At 38.5% G+C, this 22,076-nt stretch overlaps 1 protein-coding gene across 3 annotated transcripts in view; it reads left to right on the top strand.

Annotated features, from left to right (window-relative positions):
• The window catches only part of LOC128684897 (uncharacterized), a 465,595-nt gene that overhangs the window by 348,912 nt on the left and 94,607 nt on the right, over positions 1-22,076 (top strand). For 2 of the 3 annotated variants that reach the window (XM_053771228.2, XM_053771229.2), the window contains exons 5-7: positions 5,085-5,283; positions 8,833-8,945; positions 12,967-19,968. In XM_053771228.2, the coding sequence (XP_053627203.2) occupies positions 5,085-5,283; positions 8,833-8,945; positions 12,967-15,498 (2,844 nt within the window). In that variant the 3' untranslated portion in view covers positions 15,499-19,968. Of the gene's footprint in view, positions 1-5,084; positions 5,284-8,832; positions 8,946-12,966; positions 19,969-22,076 lie in introns of those variants that run through there. The other variant, XR_011393941.1, reaches the window with a different exon arrangement.

The following is a 22,076-nucleotide window of genomic DNA, read 5'->3' on the forward strand; positions in this document are numbered from 1 at the left end:
TTGAGCGGTATGCGAGGCAAAATTTTTGCGATAAAAGCGAGCGGTATGCGGATTGAACGTTATGTGATGCCGACGGTATGCGGGGGTCCACTGTACTACTATATAAAAAGCGGCTTGTTATGCAGAGTATTTCAAGAAAATTAGGTCAGTGTCCCAGGATAACACCCACACTAGTCGACTAACACCCAGGTACCCATTTACTGATGGGTAAACATAGACAACAGGTGTAAAGAAACACGCCTAATGTTTCTACCCTGGCTGGGAATCGAATATTTACCAAAAATCATATATGGCTAACCCAAGCCAGGTACTAAAAATAAGCCACGTTGACTTTTTTGGGTTATCCTAGGTTCTCTACACATATGCTGCTATGTGTGATAATCTATACAAAGAAAATAACTTTTTTGTTTCAGGTTTATGGTGCAATACGAGTGTATATCACAGTTAGCCCTGTGCTTTACTCTGTTTTCTCTAATATAAGCCCCCAACTGGAGTATTTAACATGTTTTATGTTATTTATATTGTTTATTATGTCATATTAGATCAATTGAGATAGGCAAATAAGTTGTAGTGTTGATATTAGCGTAATAATAAAGTATATTCTCCTGCTTCATGAGACTGAGCTCATGGCAACCGACAGTGGCTTCAAAGCCACCTTATCTTTAATGGATAATGTACTGTTTAGGTGCTTTACATAATGAGAAGCATTTCTTTTGTTCAGTGGAACCATGGCTAGGACTAAAAGTAAGCAGGTTAAAACAATAAATGGAGAAAAAGAAATTGGAATGACTTATGCAGCAAGTAGCGCCACCAAACAGTACCAGCAGGTTGGTGTGGCGACCCTGGAAATTTGAAATTATGCTAGCCAAAATTAGTGCCGAATAACTGATTGCCGGATTTATGATGGCAGACCTGTACATTGTATTGGTATATAGAGAATTATTTCAGGAGAAATGTAAAAAGGGACTAAAGTAGTGATAAAAACAACCTTTAAATAGATTGACACCATGATATGAAATTAATCTGAGAGTAAGATTTGCCTTATAACGTAAAGTTTGAGCAATTGATATCACTAAAGAAATATTATTTGAGGTAGCTGATACTAGTTAGTGGAAGATGGTAGTATAAGGAATTGCACTGTAGTGTAGTAGGAGCATACACTAGTTTGTTATTTGTAGTTTAGGAGCAAAGGGAATATTAGGTAAGATTATAGAAAAATTATAACAATGCTTAAGTAGGAATAAATGGTAATACAGATATTATTAAAGAGTATCTTATTAACAAGTAATAAATTGTGACACAAATTGGGTCACACAAGGAACTGTGTGGGACACATGGGATAATGAGGTAGTAAATACTATCCAGAAGGTGATAGTACAGGGATTAGTTCAATAATGGCATAATAACATACACTAATATAGTACAATGATTTGGTCACTAATATCAGTCAGACTCTGTAATGTTTGCATTATGAAGGAAGTTCGCTAGTTCATTTTCATTTGTAATATAGTACACACAGCCTACATTTGTTTTTCTTACTAGAATTTGTCCATCTCGTACAAAGCACCGGTGAATTTTATCATGATTCTCACGTTTCAGTTTTCTCACTCTGTACAGGAGGTTCTGTCGTTTTCTTGTGAGACAATCATTTATGTATATTTTTTTTTGCTTTAATAGATGAACTTATTAAATCTTTTTTTCTGTCTTGTGTGTGAAATCTGAGCATAACACTTTTTCTCCCTTGGTTCCCTAGTAACCGTGATTCTTTAATTTCCGACACTAGCACATTAATCTGTAGGTGGTCACGTATGATCTGGAGAGTTGCAGCTTTGCAGTTGGTATGGTTTAATTCACTAGGAAAGAGTGGACTGTTAATTACTACTGCATCGGCTAGCTTATCTTGCTCTGCCTTGTCATCTTCGTAAGCAAAATAATTGTTCAGTTGGGTATCCATGTTTGTTTTCCAGTCCTTGACAGCATCTTCAATCTTCGTGTTCAGGGAAGTTATTTGATCTGTGTGACTGGCTATGACTGATTGGAGGGTCTCGCCAAAATCAGTTGTGCCAGTTGATGTTAGTTGGTGTTCGAGGTTGTTGATCTTATTCTCAAGGTGAAGTAACTTAGATTCATGGTTTGTTATTGTTGCACGGAGAGACTTATTTTCAGAATGAAGATTCAAGCTATCCGCCGTTAGGGTGGTGATGTAATTCTTTAGAGTGTCAGGATCATTAGTCATACCTGGGAGCATATCAGATGGGTTAAATCCTATGAAGGTAGTAGAGGTAGAGAGGGAGTCAGTCACGGTTGGTGTTGTAGTTGAATCGCCTGGGTTGGTGGGTGAGGGTGAGTCGGCCATGTTTGTTGTTGGTGATGCTTCGCTCTGGGTGGTGAGGGAGGTGGATGGGGCACCGGCGTCCTGCTGGGTCGTCTTATGGAATAGTCGGTTTCTAGGTGCTGCCTTGCTGTTCTTAGTGTTGTTTCTTCTATGAGTTGGTCTCATAGTAGTACAGGAGTTGCTGTGGTTGGTTGAAGAAACTGAATTAGTTAAGAGCTTGGAGTTGGTAGTCGTCTGGCAGCGGGGCTGCGCTTGGAGTTTGAGGGGCAGTCTTCGCTTCAAACGGTAATTTTTCGGTTTGTAGGTATCACTGTTGTTTATCTTGGGTCATACTGGGTTCTATGTATGTTAGTGCAGTTATGATTGCAATTAGGCCATCACAGAAGTGTTGATGGGCTCTGCAGGTGATAAAAATGACAGAGCTTGTTGCCTCTGTTTCTGCTGCCGCTAGATCTTTAGGCTGTAATATTGCTGTACACTTATGGCCCCTTTCAAGGCAGGCAAAATTGCAGACCTGGAGATTATACAGAGAATTTTCACTACACGTATAGGTACCCTAAAGCACCTAAATTACGGGAATGGTTAAAGTCCCTCGACCTGTAATCCTTGGAAAATCTTAGGACTACATAGTTCCAAATCTACACATAGAGATCACTCCCTATGAAAGCAAAAGACTCGGCAGGCGGTTCAACATCCCCCCCAATGAAAAGCAGTGGTGCCATGAGTACACTAAGAGACAGTGCAGTAAGTGCCAGGGGCCCAAGACTGTTAAACTGCTTCCCAGCATACATAAGGGGGATTACCAATAGACCCCTGGCTGTCATCAAGAGGGAGCTAAGCAGACATCTAAAGTCAGTACATGACCAGCCGGGCTGTGGTTTATACATCAGTCTGTGTGCGACCTGCAGTAACAGCCTGGTTGGTCAGGCCCTGATCCATTGCGATGTCTGGTCATGGATCGGACCTCAGGGGCATTGACCCTTGGAATACCCTCCAGGTATACCTTTTATTTTGTATGATCTAGGCATGATGTTATGTTTATTGGGGGAAAAATAAGGAGTTGGCTATAACATATTTTTGTAGACTCGAAGCCAGAGTCGTAAGGAAAATAATGCTTCACCTCCATTCTCAAAATACTACTGCTATGTTGACTATATAGCAGGTGTAGATGCTGGTGGAAGATTTGCCCATTCATCTTCCCTCTTTATTAGACAGTCAAATAAACACTAATGTGTTTTGTCTTGCTTAGCAAGGAGTGGAGATTCCCTAGAATGTGCTGATAGGTCTGGGCAGTCACCTGGTGTCATGCCTGTACCTTAGTATATACACTCTACCTCCACTACTTAATTTTCTCATTTAAACACATTTTCAATCTACAGCGGAACCTAGGTTTTTGTATGCCCTAGTCTGTATGTAAAACTATAGTTTTTCTTTTTTCTTCTTCTTCAACAAACCGGCCGTATCCCACCAAGGCAGGGTGGCCCAAAAAGAAAAACTAAAGTTTTTCTTTTTAAATTTAGTAATTTATACAGGAGAAGGGGTTACTAGCCCCTTTCTCCTGGCATTTTAGTTGTCTCTTACAACACGCATGGCTTATGGAGGAAGAATTCTGTTCCACTTCCCCATGGAGATAAGAGGAAATAAACAAGAACAAGAACTAGTAAGAAAATAGAAGAAAACCCAGAAGGGTGTGTATATATATATATATGCTTGTACATGTATGTGTAGTGTGACCTAAGTGTAAGTAGAAGTAACAAGACATACCTGAAACCTTGCATGTTCATGAGACAGAAAAATGGACACCAGCAATCCTACCATCATGTAAAACAATTACAGGCTTTCGTTTTACACTTATTTGGCAGGACAGTAGTACCTCCCTGGGTGGTTGCTCTCTACCAACCTACTACCTATAAAAACTATAGTTATTCTGTATAAAATGTATTTTTTGTTAATAATTTTGGGTGTCTGGAATGGATTATGAAGGATTATGGATTAAGAATGATGATATGGATTAAGAAGGATTAAGAATGGATTATTATTGGATTTACAATATTTCTTATGGGAAATATGAACAAAAATACATTTTATAGAAAATGACTAAGTTTTACATACAGACTAGGGCATACGAAAGCTGAGGTTTCACTGTATATCAATTATTCGGTGTTTTCTACAATTATTTATATGTTTTATATAATTATTTATATGTTTTACTTGCTTAGCAAGAACAATGGGAGGCTGGAGTGCATCACTCATAGCCTGGCAAACAGATTCAGAAAAGCCTTTAGAGTGTACCTCCCAAATAGTGTTGCTCATTACTTCAGTGTTTTTAAATTTACAGCAAACAGTATCAAGATTTTTCATGCATTATCAAAATTTTAGTTGCACAAATTCAGTTGAATTGCAATAAAATTGAGGTGAGAGGGTATGCTATAAGAGGGTTTACTGTACTGTATATACATTATGTCTGTTTGAAAAAAGACAACACAGTCATTGGTAAGTACTGTACCATTTTTGTTTCCCATTATTTTTCCATTGTTCTTTGAAGTTTTCTCATTCTAAAATGGCTCGTGAAGGTTCTGAATTTGTGCTCCACTGTAGTACTTCATGAATTTTAATTACATAAAATTTCAGCTATATGAATTACTTTTTCCATTTATTTACATCATGTTCAACTATGCTTCATGTTAATGATTTTGACGTTTAGTTTCATGCTAAGTATCATATTATTTGTTGAGCAATCCTTCTATAGTTAGGTGTGGACTGTGTGGTGGATGAAAGTGAGGTTGAACGAGCTGCCAGCTGCCTGGTGATGGAGTGGGCTGAGAAGCTGTGCTCAGTCAAATTTGAGTGCATCCGTGACCTGGCTTTACACCTCATCCAGAAAAACTACGTTGATAGTCGATCAATGGCTGCCTTCACACTCCTCTCAGTTGCTGATCAGAAACAAGGTGTGTTTGTTTTCATGTGCAGTATTTTATCTTCTTTCAACAAACTGGCCATATCCCACCAAGGTAGGGTGGCCCAAAAAGAAAAACAAAAGTTTCTTTTTTTTAACTTGAGTAATGTATACAGGAGAAGGGATAACTAGCTCCTTGCTTCCGGCATTTTAGTCTCCTCTTACGACACGCATGGCTTACAGAGGAAGAATTCTCTTCTACTTCCCCATGGAGAATGTATGTTTTTATGTGCAGTATTTTATGAATCTCTTATCTTAAAACTATTTTGTAACCTCCTCCTCTATACAGTTAATATTATTATTATATTTATAATCAAGCACTAAACCCATAAGGGTCATACAGTGCTGTCTTCTTTATACAAATAGTAATCTTTATTTCCCCCAAAATTAAAATTGATACAAATGGTTAAAAATAAATATTATGAGTTTGGAACTCAATTTGTGAAACAGTTTTTCTATAGGTGTGGATTGTGTGGTGGACGAGAACAGAGCATTTCACTCATGCTAACGTTATATCCAAAAATTAAGACGTGAAACTACTTTACAATGAGTAGTAAAGATTTGTTTCCTTAAATGATAGGTTTATTATGAAGTGACATTAATCTAAAGTGACAATTTTAATTTGGTGGTGACAGTATTACACGATCCTATTTGATATTAATAAACAATCATCAGCATTCAGTTAATGCAGTAATCACATAATGTTAAGGATTTTATTAGGAGTTTTGAAGCAGTTGGTAGATTTCACTTTAGGGCCTTATATCTGCATGTGGGTTTCTAAACAGTTAAATGTGGGTTATGTTGTATCTGTGGGCTTTGTTGAAGCTTTCCAACAACAGTTAGGCATTGGGTCTATATTTGTCCTGAGTGTAATATTCACAGTAGTAAGTGTGGATATTTTCTAAGATTAGCAGATTTAAACTTTTGAAAAAGGGGGGGGGGGGGTGCTGTCTGGAGTCTGAGTTATTTTTTTAAATAATGGATTCTTGTTGTTGTTTTTTTCCAATAACAGATTTTTGTCCAGTAACAGTGAGCCTCTGGTGAGAGTTGGTGTTATAGATCTCCATGCACATATACCATTAGAGAAGTAAGGGGAGATTGGGGAGCAATAGAGAGTGAGTAAAGACATTTGAGTAGTAGCTTATTTTAGAAAATATCCTTACTGTCTTTGAAGTTTTTTTTAGAAATATGCAGGATTGTATTTTAAACTTAGTTTGCTGTCAAGGTGTATACCCAAGAATTTTCTCTCCTTGTCTTTCAATGCGTGTATTATTTATCTGCCGGTGTCCTTCCTTCAGCATCTCTGCTTTTCTTGTACCCAAAAAAGAAGAAAACACTTTGTCATTAATTTAATTACATCTCATCCTTAATTTTAATCAACATAATTATTGGGTCACCCTGCCTCGGTGGGAGACGGCCGACTTGTTGAAAAAAAAAAAAAAAAAAATAATTATTGAATCCTAGGTAGTAGGTTGGTAGACAGCAATCACCCAGGGAGGTACTACCATCCTGTGGTAGTAGGTTGGTAGACAGCAACCACCCAGGGAGGTACTACCGTCCTGTGGTAGTAGGTTGGTAGACAGCAACCATGCAGGGAAGTACTACTGTCCTGCCAAGTAAGTGTAAAACGGAAGCCTGTACTTGTTTTACATGCTGGTAGGATTGCTGGTGTCTTTACTGTCTCATAAACATGCAAGATTTCAGGTACATCTTGCTACTTCAACTTACACTTAGGTCATGCTACACATACATGTACAAGCATATATATACACACTCCTCTGGGTTTTCTTCAATTTTCTCACTAGTTCTTGTTCTTGTTTATTCTCTCTCATCTCAGTGGGGAAGTGGAACAGAATTCTTCCTCCGTAAGCCATGCGTGTTGTAAGAGGCAACTAAAATGCCGGGAGCAAGAGGCTAGTAACCCCTTCTCCTGTATAAATTACTAAATTTAAAAAGAGAAACTTTCGTTTTTCTTTTTGGGCCACCCTGCTTTGGTGGGATACGGCCGGTTTGTTGAAAGAAAGAAGAAAAATAATCATTGAATCCTAGGTAGAAGGTTGATTGACAGCAACCACCCAGGGAGGTACTACTGTCCTGCCAAGTGAGTGTAAAACGAAAGCCTGTAATTGTTTTACATGATGGTGGGATTGCTGGTTTCTTTTTTCTGTCTCATAAACATGCAAGATTTCAGGTATGTCTTGCTGCTTCTACTTACACTTAGGTCACATTACACATACATGTACAAGCATATATACACACCCCTCTGGGTTTTCTTCTATTTTCTTACTAGTTCCTGTTCTTGTTTATTTCCTCTTATTTCCATGGGAAAGTGGGACAGAATTCTTCCTCCATAAGCCATGCATGTCATAAGAGGTGAATAAAATGCCAGAAGCAAGGGCCTAGTAATTCTTTCTCCTGTGCAAAATGCTAAATTTAAAAAGAAAAACTTTAATTTTTCTAGAAAGAAAAACTTTTGTTTTTCTTTTTAAGTCACCCTGCCTTGGTGTGATACATCTGGTTTGTTAAAACAAAATATTATTGAATGTATACTTACATTCCCTATTCTCTTTCCATAATTGATCATTTAATATTACAGTACTGCTGCTACTTCCTTACCTGATCTGACCTAATCCCATTTCCACCTTCACTGATATTCTCCTACCCCCCTTTAGCTTCGTTTTGCTTTGATCTAGGATATCTAACTTCTAACTTCTTTTCATCCATAACATTCACAATCAGTTCTTTCTTCACATCCATATTACACCCAGGCACATTCAAACAACCCACCTTTAATGCTTTCTCCTTTGTCCTTTAAGTAATTTATATAGGAGAAGGGGTTACCAACACTCCTCTCCCCTGCTCCTGGCATTTTGGTCACCTTTTATGACATGCATGGCTTATGAAGGAAGAATTCCCCATGGAGATGAAAGGAAACTATAAAAACAAGAACTATTAAGAGTGTAGAAGAAAACTCAGATGAGTGTGTATACACACAAAAGCACTTACACAACTGCATGTGTAGGATGAACTTTTTGTTAGTACTGTAGTAGTAAAATCTACCTCTTACGTTTTTTTTTTCCAACAAAGTGGCTGTATCCCACCAAGGCAGGGTGACCTAAAAAGAAAATTTAAAGTTTTTCTTTTTAAATTTAGTAATTTATAAAGAAGGGGTTACTAGCCCCTTGCTCCCTCTTATGTGTTTATGAGACAGAGAGAAAAGACACCAGCAATCCTGCTATTGTATAAAACAATTACAGGTTTCTATTTCACACTCATTTGGCAGACTTGCAGTACATCCCTGGGTGGTTGCTATCCACCAGACTAATACCATATCTATTTTTTTTTTTTAACAAACCAGCTGTATCCCACTGAGGCAGGGTGACTTAAAAAGAAAAAGGAAAGTGTTTCTTTGTAAATTTGGTAATTTATTTTATTATTATTATTATTATACTCAGATCTGTAGCCAAACCAATATAATTCAGGTTGTCTAAACCAGCCATATTACTTGAGGTATTGACAGTCAACTCCCAATGATTCATAGGGATGTTGGTAGGAAGTGGAGCCACGGGTGGGAAGCACAGAGAGACTCAACTCCAGCTACAACGCAAACTTCAGGAGCGGGAACACATACGAGAGCAGAAGAGAAAGCTTCAGGTATGGCTTCCATTTGATAAAACTTTTTTGTGTTTTTTATTAAACACTAGTTTATTTTAGATTTTGTAATTGTGGTAACGCTAAAAAAATCAAGGTTGAGGACCTTAACTTATGCACAAATAGTAGTTTTATTATCCAGCTTGATGGATTGTTTGGTTTTACTCTTTTTGTGGATTTTCTCTTTCTTTAGTGCAGCTGGATGTTTGTGAAGCCAGCTTGATTTCACAGATTGAATTTGGGATAGGGAAAAGGAGCCATACAAGCACCTTACATTTGTCATTCTTTGATCTTTGATTTTTTTTTTTTTATTGGTGACCAGTGAGTCGCCTGACATTTATTGTTCTCTTATAAGGACAACTGGTGCAGTTGGTGATGCTTTAATTAATAGTGTCTGTAGATGTTTTGAAAGTCTCAGTGTTCATAGAGAACCTTGGAAATGGGAGGCAATCAGATTTGATGCTAGATTACAATGCTGTGGTAGGGCATGAGTAGTTTATCCCTAGGATTAGGTGGCATGTCTTTGGGAGGGATTCCACCCTCCCCACAGGGTGTTTGTCTAGCTAAGAACCCAACATTTCTTTTTTGGCATAAATGGTAAGGATATTTTCCTCTTAGTCTAAATTTGCTTACACTTATTGCTGGATATGGAATGTATGATGTGGAAAATAGATTTTAAGGTTTTTACTTTGTAATTGTGATTTATGGTGATGACAGTAGCCATTGATAATTGGATAATGATAGACAAGGAATATGTTTATAGCATTGGCAAAACAAATAATTTTAGTGCAAAATATAACAGAAACAGAGTTGATCCAAGGAAAGGGAGGGTATCTCCAAATTCTTAGATCTAGAGCTTTTTACCAGCTTCAAGGCTTCCCTTTTGAGGGTGTATTGGGCTTAGTAGGGTGATAACAATTTGGTTATTTTATTCATTATATTAAATTATTATAATTATAATCATAACTAAAGAAGGTTTTGTGGGCAAGGGACTTCCAGCAAGCATGCATAAGCTTGTTAGATAGGAGTGAATGGTGATGAATGGTTTTTGGGACCTGACAAGCTGTTTGAGTGTGAGCAGGGTAATATTTTATGAAGGGATTCAGGGAAACTGGTTAGCCGGACTTGAGTCCTGGAAATGGGAAGTACAATGCCTGCACTTTAAAGGAGGGTTTGGGATATTGGCATTTTGGAGGTACTTCTAAGCTGTTGCATCTGAGTGCCTCTGCAAAGACAGTGATTATGTATGAGTGATGGTGAAATTGTTGAATGATAATGAAAGTTTTTTCTTTCTGTTTGGGTCACCCTGCCATGGTGGGAAATGGCTGATGTATTAAAAAAAAAGAAACTAAGTGCTAAACCCACAAGGGTATATATTAGATAAACAGTGCAAATATATGGCATGTAACATAAGATAGGGACATTGGTAGTGTGTGTAGAGCTGCAAGGTGTCACTGTGGGGATCACTCCTTGACTTGCCTTTTGTTTAGCATCTTGCATTATGGGTAAATATCCTTTTGAGGGGCCTTGATGCTTGTGAAGGGTTTATGATCCAAAAAAGTAGAGCTACCCTCCCCTTCCTTGGATCAAATTTGATTGCTTATCATTGCTAGGGATCTTGTATGACCTCTATGGGTTTAGCTCTGGCCCCATGAATTTAATAGCAATAACAATGTTTATATATATGTTAACCATAATTATTTGGTAGGTTGGGCTTGCCATATTCCGTTAGTTTATGTACGTTTGCTTAGAGCTTCGTGCTGCTTGGGTAGGGCTGATGTTTTTTCCTTGGCACCAGAGTGCTGTCATGTGAGGTTTGCTTTCCGTCATATAAACACCTAAGAACATAAGAAAGGAGGAACACTGCAGTAGGCCTGTTGGCCCATACTTAACAGGTCCTTTACAAATCCAACCCACTAGCAGAACATTTGCCTAACCCACTTTCAGTGCTACCCTAACAATAAACTCTGACAAATCTATTTACTCATGTGCAAGTCCCACTCAAACTTGAAACTACCTAGGGTTTTAGCTTCAAAAACCCTACTAGGCAGACTGTTCCACTCATCAACTACCCTATTTCCAAACCACCAACTCTAGCTCATAGTTCACCCTGCCTGTTAATAATTTTTTTTTTTTTTTTTCTATATGGGTATTAAAAGGAGTTTGTGTGTAGGCATGTGATTGCTAGACTAATATAACCACTCATTAGTCTGACTTAATTGTTGAGCTTTCTTTTCCTTTTGGCACTAGTGCTAATACTTTGCTGCCATTCAGCTTTCATCATCCTCACTATGTTATTTTCCTGACACTATTAATGACTCCCTAAGGACTTGGAAAAGCCTTTGCCAATACAGTGGACCCCCGCATAACGATGGCATCACATAGCGATTATTTCGCATACCGCTTACTTTAATTGCAAAAATTTTGCCTCACATACCGCTTAAAAACCCGCTTACCGATTTTCTTCCGAGACGCGCTCACATGTTCCGCCGGTGGCATTGTTTACCAGCCAGCCTCCGCGGTAACATCCAAGCATACAATCGGAATATTTCGTATTATTACAGTGTTTTCGGTGCTGTTTCTGGAAAATAAGTGACCATGGGCCCCAAGAAAGCTTCTAGTGCCAACCCTGTGGTAAAAAGGGTGAGAATTAGTATGGAAATTAAGAAAGATTTTGAAGGGTTTGGGGCTAACCCTGAGAAGCCTATGCCAGTTGTGGAATCCATTGTGCCTACTTCAAAAATTAAGGAAATGTGTGCACAGTGGGTTGAACTGCAAACCTTTATGGATGAAAATCACCCTGACACAGCTGTTGCAAGCCGTGCTGGTGACTATTTCAATGACAATGTTGTGGCCCATTTTAGACAAATCGTAAAGGAACGGGAGGTACAGAGCTCTATGGACAGATTTGTTGTGCGACAGAGGTCCAGTGACTCTCAAGCTGGTCCTAGTGGCATTAAAAGAAGAAGGGAAGTAACCCCGGAAAAGGACTTGCTACCTCAAGTCCTAATGGAAGGGGATTCCCCTTCTAAACAGTAAGAAGATAATGCTCTCCCCTCCTCCCATCCCATCAATCATCACCAGATCTTCAATAAAAGTAAGTGTCATGTAAGTGTGCATGCCTTTTTCAGTTTGTGTGTATTAAAATTAACATTTCATGTGGTAAAAAAAAATTTTTTTCATACTTTTGGGTGTCTTGCACGGATTAATTTTATTTCCATTATTTCTTATGGGGAAAATTCATTCACATAACGATTATTTCACATAACAATTACCCCTCTTGCACGGATTAAAATCGTTAACCGGGGGTCCACTGTACATACTTTCCTACTCTGTATTTTTCCTAAATTTTATATAATGCTTTAAAAGAAGAAAAAGGCACAATACTGTGACTGGTAAAATACACAAATAGCCTGCAACTAGGAGACTGAAATGTCATAAATTTGTCTCCTATATGTGGGTTAGAACATAAGAAAGAAGGAACACTGCAACAGGCCTACTGACCTATGCAGAGCAGGTCCATGCCCCCCCCCCCCATCCCCCCCGAATTAGCCCAATGACCCACCCAGTCTGGTCACCTAAACTCAAGGATGGAGCACTGCACCAGACCCAGCAGCACAAGCTAGTCAAGGTCCAACTCACACCCACTCATGTATTTATCTAACCTATTTTTAAAACTACACAACGTTTTAGCCTGAATAACTGTACTCGGGGTTGTTTGTGCAGAGCTTTAAAATGTAATAAAACTTATACATACAATCTATAATATATTGATTTAGGATGAAAATTTACTTAATCATTATATATTACAATTTTCTTCATCTGTATTGCTGTTGATTTAAAAAAAAAAATAGACATTGAAAGGAGGTGCACAGCATTTATTAGATAAAGGATGATTTTATTGGCGAAATAACAGAGGGCTTGCTTTGTTTTCACACACTTTCTCTCTCTACCAGTGGTTAAAAAGTAATTAAACATCATATATTGCAGTTATAAAATTTCTGAATCAATATTTCTTTTGCAGGAACAACAGCCCACAGTGAATAAATGTAATAATGAGCGACCAAAGTCTAGACGACGAAGTGGAGCATCTCGCAACCCATCTGGTGAGACCCTAGCAAATGGGAGCCCAGCCACTACTATAAACAAGTCTGGTCCTCACCTTCCTACTGCCACATCCATATCCAGCACCATCTCAACCACAACCACCAACAGCAACTGTGATAGCTTGACCTGCGAGCTTCCTAATGGTGCTACTAATGATGTCTCCACCATCAACACTAATGTGCTTGGTGTTGCAACTATCAAGCAAGAGCAGCCACTAGATTTTCTTGACTCTCTTACTGATGATAAGATCCTCAGTACCAAATCTAATGGGGATGGGAAGAATGGAAACTTTAATAGTTGTAGTATAATAACTAATGTAGAACATTCTCAACAACCAATCAGAAGAAACTGTAGCACTAGTAACATTAATTTTGTATCAGAAGTTAAGAAACCATTGGGAGGTAAAGTACCTATTTCTAAAGCCAATCCTCCAAAGAAGGCATTCCTTATCATGCCTTCTGTCCCTAAAAGTACATCACCAAAAGCACGTTTTAAAGCCATCCAGCCCAAAGTGACAGAGAATAATCAAGGGACAATTACAGGAGGTTCACAGTGGGCAGATGTACTAGGTGGAAGGACAGAAGACCTTTCACAGCCGAGGGCAGAACACTTGTTGACCAATAGCTTTGGAGGCTCGAACCTAGTAGAGCCAACACCCCAGCAGCAAGGACAGAAGGAATCACAGCAGCTGGGATTAAATAATAATAATAATAACTGTACAAATAGTCAGGAGGCAGAGGATGAGCTCATGCAATATTTCCATAAGAATGCACTAGACTTGGACGATGCACAAAAGTCCAGTCAATTGTCAGAGTTGCGTAAATTGTTACAAAGGAACCTTCCAGGGGTTCAAACTCAGGGTGGTGTTGGGGGAGGTCAGAGGTCTCTAGTAAATGATTCAGACATGCTAGATCAAGATGCATCAGTTCCTGGAGGAATGAGGCGGAGAGTAAGTTTCCAGCCTTCCCTAGATGGAGGAGAAGCATTAAATCCCCTGATGGGTGGCCAGACTGTAGGGTCAGTTCCACCCAGCCCTAATACTCGTAGGACACAGTTTAATTTTACTCCAATTAGTAGTAACCTTGACCAAGCACAGGGCATGTCACAGTGCTCTAGTGCCAATGCTAGCCCTTTTATGTCTCCTCGCAATACCCCATTGCCTAGATCACGACACAATTCCGGCCAGACTAACTCGACTTATGTGACACCCCGCAGTACACCCTTTACCCCAGATCAGCCTAACTACCCAGTTACATCAGAATGCAATACACCCTTTATGTCTCCAATTACTACACCACTGTTTCCAAGATCACGGCATAACTCCAGTCAGAATCTTCGTACCCCATATACTCCTACTTGTCGCTCACGGCACTCCTCGGGTGCTCCAACTTTTAGACATGCTCCTTATACCTCTGATGATATGTCTAGCCGCCGTGGAGGAAAGTTTCGCTCTAGGCATTCCTCTGGAAGTGTTCCACCATCACCTTCCTCTGCTCCCTTGTCTCCTTTGGTGCAGGATGGTTCCGTACATCAGCAACATGATTCTATGAGTTTACAACTTCCTTCAGCCTCTATGCTGCATCATATGCTCAAAAATAAGCAACCTGTTGGGAGTGGTATTAATGACCTGCGCCGCCGTCATATGTCTGCTGGGCCTACCATTCACTATCAGCCTCAGCCTCCAGCATTCCCAACTGATCCATTATCCCAAGAAATAACTAGTGTAATGACCAACTCTCAGCCAGGACCTAGCAGTGCACCTTCAGGAAATTCAAACAGACCCCAGTCAGTTCCATTATTGCAGATGCTCAACATGACATCCTGTAATCCAGAAGCTTTTCCAAAATCTCAGCCAAACACCCCTATTGTTAATCAACAATTCTCTTTTTCTGACTGCTGTGTGTCTCAGCCTTCATCTTATGCCCCAACTCCAGTGCCCAGTGAATACAATGATTTTACAGAGAGTTATAATTTGGAAATTGATCCCATGTTAGATGTGAATTTACAAAGTGATGCTGGTGCTTCAGTTGGACTTGATAGTATGGAATCTTTAACTTTGCCAGAAAATCAATCTACTGACCTTTCTACTCTGTCTGATCCTATGCAGGTCCCTCCAAACATTAATCCATTTTCACTTAATTATCAGACTGACAGTGGAGGCCTGAGAACAATGGATGAGCAGATAACAAGGAACGAGGCTACTCTCAGTGGTGGCAGTTGTTGCTTAGACACACTAAGAAGTCAGCAGGGAGATAGTGTTGGTAGCAGTGCACAAGGACCACTTATCAGCCCTGCCTCCATGCTCACGTTGAATGCCCTTAATCGTGCAGGCCTGACTCTGGAGAGTGGTGGTAGTGGTGGACTTGAGGAAGACTTCCAGCCCACTCTTGGTGATCTTGGTGACCAGGAAGTGTTCAACAATCTGGTGCTGGATGTGAACAAAGACTGACATCAGCCTGCCACATGGGCAAAGTATCTGACATAATATTTTAGCTCAGTTGGCCAACTATTACTCTGTATAGTTTTACACATTAGTACATTCACTGTGTACTCTTAGTCAATGTGGCACATTAGAACATACTCAAACACTTGAGCATACACACACACACAAAAATAATCACTCATACCTGGAACTTAAGCTCATATGACTGTGTACCTGTAACCTAAATTAGTACGGTCAAGAGTCTCCAGATAAGACCCAGGTTTAGTGAAGCCAACACTATGCGTTCCATCACATAATGTCCTTTGGCTTAAAATTGTTGATATCTAAAGAATCCAGGAATGTATATAGTTTTATTTTATCTACACTTGCATTACAAAAAATATCAGTGCTGATTATAAATTGTCAGAGTCCTCTCTCAGACAGAAGTGATCTCAGAAAATGGAATTTGCCCTACATACAGTTTAACTTTGCAAGTAGAATAAAAAGAACTTATGTATTATAACCTTGGTCTTGTAGTGTTTGATTAGTAGTTGGGCAACAGTGCACTTTTCAGTGAAAGGCATGTGGCAGGATGCATTAAAGATTACACAACAACTGAACACCTAGGTCAGCATGTATCTAAAAATTATTTATTATGAAGCGATAATGACACCAACTAATACAGCAGGTGTTTCAGTGTTTAGAAATTTACAAATAAATTGGTAAGCCACTTATGAAAATAGCTTAGTGGCTGTGCTGTAAGGGACTTTGATTTTATAATATAATAATAATAATAATAATATATATATTTTTTTTTTTTTTTTCAACAAGTTGGTCGTCTCCCACCGAGGCAGGGTGACCCAAAAAAGAAAGAAAATCCCCAAAAAGAAAATGCTTTCATCATCATTCAACACTTTCACCACACTCACACATAATCACTGTTTTTGCACAGGTGCTCAGAATACAACAGTTTAGAAGCATATACGTATAAAGATACACAACATATCCATCCAAACTGCCAATATCCCAAACCCCTCCTTTAAAGTGCAGGCATTGTACTTCCCATTTCCAGGACTCAAGTCCGACTATATGAAAATAACCGGTTTCCCTAAGTCCCTTCACTAAATATTACCCTGCTCACACTCCAACAGATCGTCAGGTCCCAAGTACCATTCGTCTCCATTCACTCCTATCTAACACGCTCACGCACGCTTGCTGGAAGTCCAAGCCCCTTGCCCACAAAACCTCCTTTACCCCCTCTCTCCAACCCTTTCGAGGACGACCCCTACGTCGCCTTCCTTCCCCTATAGATTTATATGCTTTCCATGTCATTCTACTTTGATCCATTCTCTCTAAATGACCAAACCACCTCAACAACCCCTCTTCTGCCCTCTGACTAATACTTTTATTAACTCCACACCTTCTCCTAATTTCCACACTCCGAATTTTCTGCATAATATTTACACCACACATTGCCCTTAGACAGGACATCTCCACTGCCTCCAACCGTCTCCTCGCTGCTGCATTTACCACCCAAGCTTCACACCCATATAAGAGTGTTGGTACTACTATACTTTCATACATTCCCTTCTTTGCCTCCATAGATAACGTTTTTTGACTCCACATATACCTCAATGCACCACTCACCTTTTTTCCCTCATCAATTCTATGATTAACCTCATCCTTCATAAATCCATCCGCCAACAAGTCAACTCCCAAGTATCTGAAAACATTTACTTCTTCCATACTCCTCCTCCCCAATTTGATATCCAATTTTTCTTTATCTAAATCATTTGATACCCTCATCAGCTTACTCTTTTCTATGTTCACTTTCAACTTTCTACCTTTACACACATTCCCAAACTCATCCACTAACCTTTGCAATTTTTCTTTAGAATCTCCCATAAGCACAGTATCATCAGCAAAAAGTAACTGTGTCAATTCCCATTTTGAATATGATTCCCCAAAATTTAATCCCACCCCTCTCCCGAACACCCTAGCATTTACTTCCTTTACAACCCCATCTATAAATATATTAAACAACCATGGTGACATTACACATCCCTGTCTAAGACCTACTTTTACCGGGAAGTAGTCTCCCTCTCTTCTACACACCCTAACCTGAGCCTCACTATCCTCATAAAAACTCTTTACAGCATTTAATAACTTACCACCTATTCCATATACTTTCAACATCTGCCACATTGCTCCTCTATCCACTCTATCATATGCCTTTTCTAAATCCATAAATGCAGTAAAAACTTCCCTACCTTTATCTAAATACTGTTCACATATATGCTTCAATGTAAACACTTGATCTACACATCCCCTACCCACTCTGAAACCTCCTTGCTCATCCGCAATTCTACATTCTGTCTTACCTCTAATTCTTTCAATTATAACCCTACCGTATACTTTTCCTGGTATACTCAGTAAGCTTATTCCTCTATAATTTTTACAATCTCTTTTGTCCCCTTTCCCTTTATATAAAGGGACTATACATGCTCTCCGCCAATCCCTAGGTACCTTCCCCTCTTTCATACATTTATTAAACAAAAGTACCAACCACTCCAACACTATATCCCCCCCTGCTTTTAACATTTCTGTCATGATCCCATCAGTTCCAGCTGCTTTACCCCCTTTCATTCTACGTAATGCCTCACGTACCTCCACCACACTTAGTCTGCTCTTCTTCACTCCTAAAAGATGGTATACCTCCCTGGCCAGTGCATGAAATTACCGCCTCCCTTTCTTCCTCAACATTTAAAAGTTCCTCAAAATATTCTTGCCATCTACCTAATACCTCCCTCTCCCCATCTACTAACTCCCCTACTCTGTTTTTAACTGACAAATCCATACTTTCCCTAGGCTTTCTTAACTTGTTTAACTCACACCAAAATTTTTTCTTATTTTCATTAAAATTTCTTGACAGTGCCTCTCCCACTCTTTCATCTGCTCTCCTTTTGCACTCTCTCACCACTCTCTTCACCTTTCTTTTACTCTCCATATACTCTGCTCTTCTTATAACACTTCTGCTTTGTAAAAACCTCTCATAAGCTACCTTTTTCTCTTTTATCACACCCTTTACTTCATCATTCCACTAATCACTCCTCTTTCCTCCTGCCCCCACCCTCCTATAACCACAAACTTCTGCCCCACATTCTAATACTGCATTTTTAAAACTATTCCAACCCTCTTCAACCCCCCCACTACTCATCTTTGCACTAGCCCACCTTTCTGCCAATAGTCGCTTATATCTCGCCCGAACTTCCTCCTCCCTTAGTTTATACACTTTCACCTCCCTCTTACTTGTTGTTGCCACCTTCCTCTTTTCCCATCTACCTCTTACTCTAACTGTAGCTACAACTAAATAATGATCCGATATATCAGTTGCCCCTCTATAAACATGTACATCCTGGAGCCTACCCATCAACCTTTTATCCACCAATACATAATCTAACAAACTACTTTCATTACGTGCTACATCATCCCTTGTATATTTATTTATCCTCTTTTTCATAAAATATGTATTACTTATTACCAAATTTCTTTCTACACATAGCTCAATTAAAGGCTCCCCATTTACATTTACCCCTGGCACCCCAAATTTACCTACTACTCCCTCCATAACATTTTTACCCACTTTAGCATTGAAATCCCCAACCACCATTACTCTCACACTTGATTCAAAACTCCCCACGCATTCACTCAACATTTCCCAGAATCTCTCTCTCTCCTCTACACTTCTCTCTTCTCCAGGTGCATACACGCTTATTATAACCCACTTTTCACATCCAATCTTTATTTTACTCCACATAATCCTTGAATTAATACATTTATAGTCCCTCTTTTCCTGCCATAGCTTATCCTTCAACATTATTGCTACTCCTTCTTTAGCTCTAACTCTATTTGAAACCCCTGACCTAATGCCATTTATTCCTCTCCACTGAAACTCTCCCACCCCCTTCAGCTTTGTTTCACTTAAAGCCAGGACATCCAGCTTCTTCTCATTCATAACATCCACAATCATCTCTTTCTTATCATCTGCACAACATCCACGCACATTCAGACTTCCCACTTTGACAATTTTCTTCTTCTTATTCTTTTTAGTAATCTTTACAGGAAAAGGGGTTACTAGCCCATTGTTCCCGGCATTTTAGTTGACTTTTACAACACGCATGGCTTACGGAGGAAAGATTCTTATTCCACTTCCCCATGGATATAAAAGGAAAATTAATAAGACCAAGAACTATTAAGATAAAATCAAAGAAAACTCAGATGAGTGTGTATAAATAAATGTGTACATGTATGTGTAGTGTGACTTAAGTGTAAGTAGAAGTAGCAAGACATGCCTGTAATCTTGCATATTTATGAGACAGACAAAAGACATCAGCAATCCTACCATCATGTAAAACAATCACAGGCTTCGTTTTACACTCACTTGGCAGGACGGTAGTACCTCCCTGGGTGGTTGCTGTCTACCAACCTACTACCTATATATCTATATATATATATATATATATATATATATAATATATATATATATATATATATAATATATATATATATATATATATATATATATAATATATATATATATATATATATATATATATATATATATATATATATATCATAGATATATATATATATATATATATATATATATATATATATATATATATATATATATAATATAATATATATATATATATATATAATATAATATATATATATATATATATATATATATATATATATATATAATATATATATATATATATATATATATATATATATATATAATATATATATATATATATATATATAATATATATATATATATATATATAATATATATATATATATATATATAATATATATATATATATATATAATATATATATATATATATATAATATATATATATTTTTTTTTTTTTTTTTTTTCAACAAGTCGGCCGTCTCCCACCGAGGCAGGGTGACCCAAAAAAGAAAGAAAATCCCCAAAAAGAAAATACTTTCATCATCATTCAACACTTTCACCACACTCGCACATTATCACTGTTTTTGCAGAGGTGCTCAGAATACAACAGTCTAGAAGCATAAACATATAAAGATACACAACATATCCCTCCAAACTGCCAATATCCCAAACCCCTCCTTTAAAGTGCAGGCATTGTACTTCCCATTTCCAGGACTCAAGTCCGACTATATGAAAATAACCGGTTTCCCTGAATCCCTTCACTAAATATTACCCTGCTCACACTCCAACAGATCGTCAGGTCCCAAGTACCATTCGTCTCCATTCACTCCTATCTAACACGCTCACGCACGCTTGCTGGAAGTCCAAGCCCCTTACCCACAAAACCTCCTTTACCCCCTCTCTCCAACCCTTTCGAGGACGACCCCTACCCCGCCTTCCTTCCCCTATAGATTTATATGCTTTCCATGTCATTCTACTGTGATCCATTCTCTCTAAATGACCAAACCACCTCAACAACCCCTCTTCTGCCCTCTGACTAATACTTTTATTAACTCCACACCTTCTCCTAATTTCCACACTCCGAATTTTCTGCATAATATTTACACCACACATTGCCCTTAAACAGGACATCTCCGCTGCCTCCAACCGTCTCCTCGCTGCTGCATTTACCACCCAAGCTTCACACCCATATAAGAGTGTTGGTACTACTATACTTTCATACATTCCCTTCTTTGCCTCCATAGATAACGTTTTTTGACTCCACATATACCTCAACGCACCACTCACCTTTTTTCCCTCATCAATTCTATGATTAACCTCATCCTTCATAAATCCATCCGCCGACACGTCAACTCCCAAGTATCTGAAAACATTCACTTCTTCCATACTCCTCCTCCCCAATTTGATATCCAATTTTTCTTTATCTAAATCATTTGACACCCTCATCACCTTACTCTTTTCTATGTTCACTTTCAACTTTCTACCTTTACACACATTCCCAAACTCATCCACTAACCTTTGCAATTTTTCTTTAGAATCTCCCATAAGCACAGTATCATCAGCAAAAAGTAACTGTGTCAATTCCCATTTTGAATTTGATTCCCCATAATTTAATCCCACCCCTCTCCCAAACACCCTAGCATTTACTTCCTTTACAACCCCATCTATAAATATATAAACAACCATGGTGACATTACACATCCCTGTCTAAGACCTACTTTACCGGGAAGTATTCTCCCTCTCTTCTACACACCCTAACCTGAGCCTCACTTTCCTCATAAAAAACTCTTTACAGCATTTAATAACTTACCACCTATTCCATATACTTGCAACATCTGCCACATTGCTCCTCTATCACTCTATCATATGCCTTTTCTAAATCCATAAATGCAATAAAAACTTCCCTATCTTTATCTAAATACTGTTCACATATATGCTTCAATGTAAACACCTGATCTACACATCCCTACCCACTCTAAAACCTCTTGCTCATCCGCAATCCTACATTCTGTCTTACCTCTAATTCTTTCAATTATAACCCTACCATTACACTTTTTCTGGTATACTCAGTAGCTTATTCCTCTATAATTTTACAGTCTCTTTTGTCCCCTTTCCTTTAT

This window comes from Cherax quadricarinatus, chromosome 5 (genome assembly GCF_038502225.1).
Source record: "Cherax quadricarinatus isolate ZL_2023a chromosome 5, ASM3850222v1, whole genome shotgun sequence".
In the NCBI taxonomy this organism is placed as follows: Eukaryota; Metazoa; Arthropoda; class Malacostraca; order Decapoda; family Parastacidae; genus Cherax; species Cherax quadricarinatus.